Below are 5,159 nucleotides of genomic sequence, written 5' to 3'. Positions count from 1 at the left end.
ACCCCCTGCATAAGCAGGAAAGAGCGCTGGGTCTAGATGACCCCAGCTAGATACTCATCTAACCTCCTCTTGAAGACCCCCAGGGTAGGGGAGAGCTCCACCCCCCTTGGGAGCCCGTTCCAGACCCTGACCACTCTAACTGTGAAGAAGTTCTTCCTAATGTCCAGTCTAAATCTGCTCTCTGCTAGCTTGTGGCCATTATTTCTTGTAACCCCCGGGGGCGCCTTGGTGAATAAATACTCACCAATTCCCTTCTGTGCCCCCAAGATGAACTTATAGGCAGCCACAAGGTCGCCGCTCAACCTTCTCTTGCGGAGGCTGAAAAGGTCCAGTTTCTCTAGTCTCTCGTCGTAGGGCTTGGTCTGTAGGCCCTTAACCATACGTGTGGCCCTTCTCTGGACCCTCTCCAGGTTATCCGCATCCCTCTTGAAGTGCGGCGCCCAGAATTGCACGCAGTATTCCAACTGCGGTCTGACCAGCGCCCGATAGAGGGGAAGTATCACCTCCTTGGATCTATTCGTCATGCATCTGCTGATGCACGATAAAGTGCCATTAGCTTTTTTGATGGCTTCGTCACACTGCCGACTCATGTTCGGCAGTTCGACCCTTTCCACTTCCGTGCCACCCAGCAAGTCATTCCCTAGGCTGTAGGTGTGCTGGACATTTTTCCTCCCTAGGTGCAGCACTTTGCATTTCTCCTTGTTGAACTGCAAGGAGTGCTGTGTGCAAGACACCACTGTTCAGCAATAACAAGGCTTTAGGAGTGCCTTCTCTGGTTTTAATGTTCAGGAAAGAAGTAGGCTAAGAGTCCAGAGGACAGGAATAAGAAAAGACTGAGAGAGGGGACACAGGTATTTCAAATCTAAAGAATGTGAGGGTGAATTGGTCTCTGTGTTACTGGGAGTAGGATAAGAAAGGAATTATCTTAATGTGCAGTAAAAGCAGCTGTAACAACTGTAGGGGAAAAAAAATATTTAAGCACTGAAATGTTCTGCAGACAACTTACAAAATCTGTGTCACTGGTCATTACAAACTGTCAGACATGGCCCACATAACCCCTTGGGGGTGTCTTCCAGCCTTACATTTTTATAGACACAGCCAGATGAACAAGTTACTCTGAGGTAATTAGACTACTTCACAGTAACTGCCTATCAGTATAGGCTTAATCTGAAGGTAAGCTACAGCGGTTTCAAGAGGTCAAGAATAGGCACAGTGCTAGTTGCTGAGTACCTGATATTCTGCCCTCCCTTACTTTGTGGGAAATCTGGCCATGTGCCTGTACCCTAGTACCTTCAGTCCAAAATTATCGTTGAGATGGAATGAGAAAGATAAAGTCAGGTATTACCAGTCCACCTCCTAAACTGGATCTTTTATAAGTAACTGCCCCTTATTCTGTTAACATTTCATTAGTTAAAACAAAAAAAATGCAGGAAATCAAAGGCAAAGATTGCTTGGCAGCATTACGAGCTTCGGGCTCTTTCCCAAACCTTTCTCTGACTGGATTGCTCACTGCGGTGACCTTCCATCTAGGAGCAGCAAAAGTTCCACAGGCCAAACCGGCTTTCCTTCTGAAGGCTGAACAACAGCTCTACCTTCAACAGCAGAAGATTGGTAATCAACCCATGTTCCAAGACAAAAATCTATCATAATTTTAGCACTTCCTTAAGAGTAGCAATGATGCTTCAATAAGGAACAAAAGGAGTGCAAATATATTATAACATTAAAAAAAGGAAAAAGGCAGATATTTATTCTTCCCGCATTGTCTCTGGTCTGAAGAGGTCCTCTGCATAGAAAATTAAAGTCCAGAAACATGCTAATATGATGAATACATCATGAATATTGCTAGGTCTTTTTGCTTCATGTACCTCTGAAAACATTATTTTCAAGTGGCTTTAAAAGATGATCACTAATCTGCTATTGAAGAAGTCTTCCATGTATTAATTTGTAATTTAGAGGCCTGCTTTATTTATAGCATGCCAGTCTTAAATTTTAATAAACCTGCTATAGAAGGACTCTGTTCTCTTCATTTGACCAGACTATATTCCACTTTCTTCCACACACTGTATATAGAGGTGACTATAAGTAGGTGTATCCAGTAGGTGTGTATAAAGACGTGTCTTTTCACTAGCAATACTTGAAATCCGGAAGAGCCACGTTGGTTGGAGGGGGTCGAAAGCAGTTGGCTGTTACTTGAATGGACAGCTGAAGAGATTCTTTTCTGACGTTTTGGCTTGTGCATCTCCCATCTGTATGAGTATGGGCAGACATGTTTGTAAGGGGTTCTGATGTTTGCTTCTATAATGGTACACATCAAGTGGAGTGAAACCATTGTAGATCTAACCCCATTTCACTCGGTCTTAGAAGTGAGCTCAACTGCTGTAACTTTTGACAGAAATACACACCAGTACCAGTTGGAAGATCTTATACCGGTATAACTGACGTTTGTCCTCAGCTTGCGATATACATACCTTGCAAACCCTTGCAACTTGTGTTGATTCCAAGTTGTGCCATGTGCAACAGTACCAGCTTTAAAAAGCTTTCGCTTTCACAAAGATTCAGTTTGACAGTCTTTCCAAAATTAAAGAACCACATGAAAAATACTGATGTTTCAGGAGGCACTAGAAGTGAAATGCAGCACAGCTGTTTTTGGGTGTAATTCAACAAATTAGGGAAAAGAGCTATGGTCTGAGGGGACTTTACTCTTTAGTTCAGTTTAGTCAAGATACTTTCAGTTGTCAGCTGGAAAGAAAAAGAAAACCCATTCTTAGCCCCTCCATTACCTGGGCTCCTTATCAAACTGTCCTTTTTTTTGGAACACAAATATAGCAGTAACAAAAATACGAACTCTTAGTCATGGAAGCAAGGTTATCTAAGGGTATATTTTTTGAACTACACTTTACCTAAATTACAGAATGCAACTACTGTCTAGGATCTGAACTCAACATTTATTTCTGGTCAATCTAACTAGAGCCCTTCAGAGTTTGGGGTTTGTTTTTTTTCTGAACTATTTAGCAAGGCAATTACTTTTAACTTCTGAAAGTGATTTCTCATATTGACTTGACATTCTAGAGGAAATAATGTAGTGTTTTTGAGAGACAGCAAGTGTGAAAATAAGTTTCCATGAACCTCAGAGTCAAGTATACAGAACACTGAGAACTTGGATTTATTAAATTTTAAATAAAGTTCACAGCCAACTCAGTGATGATGTTGCCCACTGTTTAACATCAGTTGGGCAGTTTGGGTACACCTGCAAAGCATCCATGATTTGATTATTGTCCAACAAGAGTTTCATCAGTAGGTATTCTCGCTGGGCACGCACAGATGGTCCTTCTAGTGGTTTTATTAACTCTAGTTGTAGTAAATGTTCAAAAGCCTAAACACAAAAACCAAGATGTACAAAGTGAGATTACAATGAAAGTCAACGTGTTCCAAACCACATTCTGCATTTTGAAAAGTCCATGTATAGTTTTATCCCCAATGCCAAAATCTGAAGTATAGCATACATTTTTAATCAGTCACCTCACTCACAATGGAGAGAAATGTTCATCTCTCTCAAGCGTATTATTTATTAATATGGGGGGAGAAAGCAAAACCAGAACAAGTCAGGTGGTATGTGCACTGTTTTACCACTTCCAAAAGTTCATAAATCTGACCAGAGGAAGCAAGCCTTTAGATACCAAGATACTTTTGAAAAAGAAAACCCACAAAAGACCTATTAAATCAAAAGTACTTTTTCATAAGATAAGCAAGATACATTGAGTTAACCCAACTGTCAGACCTTCCTATGGAATTCTCACAGATGAAAAAAAACAGCTCTAACTTGAACACCTCATTCAGTCTAAAGAACAAATTACAAAACTTGTGGAGTTAGGAATTTACTGGCGATTTCTGTTCAACTTTAGAGGCAAAATTGGAATGCTTTTCAAAAGACATAAGCTGTCTGTCTCTGGGAACCATGTTACACATTCAAATTAAAGTTGGATGGAAACCAGCTCTAAAGTTGTTACACATGCTCAAGCACTAACTTTATAGTTGGCTGGCCTTTTTTTATAGCTGCACAGTCACTTTTATGGTGTGATAATTACTTTGCACTTATGGCCAGTCTCTTTTGCATGTGCGGCTAGTTTAAATTTAATGCACGATTAACCACTTAGTCATATGTTATAAGTAGCAAGGGCCTGGTACTTGACCTTTGATGCTATTAATTTTACATTATGAAAAATTAGAGATAAGACAAAGCTAGAACCAAGACCATCACCACCAGCCAGAGTATGATATACCTTATTTAGTAAAATAAATGATAAGATACCAGAAATTTAAGGGCCATTGTCTCATTACATTTTATGCCTATTTACATTAATGCCTACATTAATTCTACCCTTTTGCACCTTTAGCACAAATTCTGCCCTTTTGCACCTTTAGATCATTAAAGCCCTTGCTACATATTACATATATTACACAATTAACTGTGCAATAAATCTAGACCAGTCACAAGTGCAAAGTAATTATCACACACAAAAATGATTATCCAGCTTTAAAAAGAGCTATGAAGTTAGTGCTTGAAAATGTGTAACAACGCTACAGTTAGTTTCTATCCAGCTTTAATTTGAACATGTAGCAAGGCCTTAAGTGTTCATAGGATCATGGAAGCGACCTCACAAGGGTCATCCAATTCAGCCCCCTGCTCAAAGCAGGATTGTCCCTGACTGTCCAACCTGCTCTTGAAAGTTTCCAGGGATGGAGATTCCACAACTCCAGGTTGCCTGTCCCAACGCTTGACCTCTCATAGTCAAAAAGTTCCTCCTAATCTCCAACATAAATTACCTTTGCTGCAGCTTCAAGACATTGCTCATAGTCCTATCCCCTAGAGCCACAGAGAAAAAGTCTAATCTCAATCCTCTCTGTAATTGCCGTTCCGATATTTGAAGGCTGTTCTTAAATTCCCCTCAGTCTTCTCTTCTCCAGCCTAAACAAACCTAGCTCTTTCAGCCTTTCCTCATAAATCTTGCTTCCCAGGCCATGGCCATTTTTATCACTCTGCATTGGTCTCTCTCCAAACTGTCCACGCCCCTCTTGACATGTCGGGCCCAAAACTTATACTAGGAGAGGCCTCATCAGTGCTGAAGAATCACTTCCTTTGATTTGCAAGTGGCCTTCCT

General features: G+C 40.8%; 1 protein-coding gene across 2 annotated transcripts in view; it reads right to left on the bottom strand.

Annotated features, from left to right (window-relative positions):
• Nucleotides 1–3,140: 3,140 nt before the first annotated feature.
• ORC4 (origin recognition complex subunit 4) overlaps nt 3,141–5,159 on the bottom strand; it is a 65,444-nt gene continuing 63,425 nt past the window's right edge. Inside the window, exon 15 of one of the 2 annotated variants that reach the window (XM_025216375.1) lies at nt 3,141–3,373. In XM_025216375.1, the coding sequence (XP_025072160.1) occupies nt 3,185–3,373 (189 nt within the window). In that variant the 3' untranslated portion in view covers nt 3,141–3,184. The remainder of the gene's footprint in view (nt 3,374–5,159) is intronic. The other variant, XM_025216376.1, reaches the window with a different exon arrangement.

Source organism: Alligator sinensis, unplaced genomic scaffold (genome assembly GCF_000455745.1).
Source record: "Alligator sinensis unplaced genomic scaffold, ASM45574v1 scaffold1048_1, whole genome shotgun sequence".
NCBI classification, from domain to species: domain Eukaryota; kingdom Metazoa; phylum Chordata; order Crocodylia; family Alligatoridae; genus Alligator; species Alligator sinensis.
The sequence above is the reverse complement of the archived record's forward strand: the minus strand, read 5'-3'. Positions and strand labels throughout refer to the sequence as shown.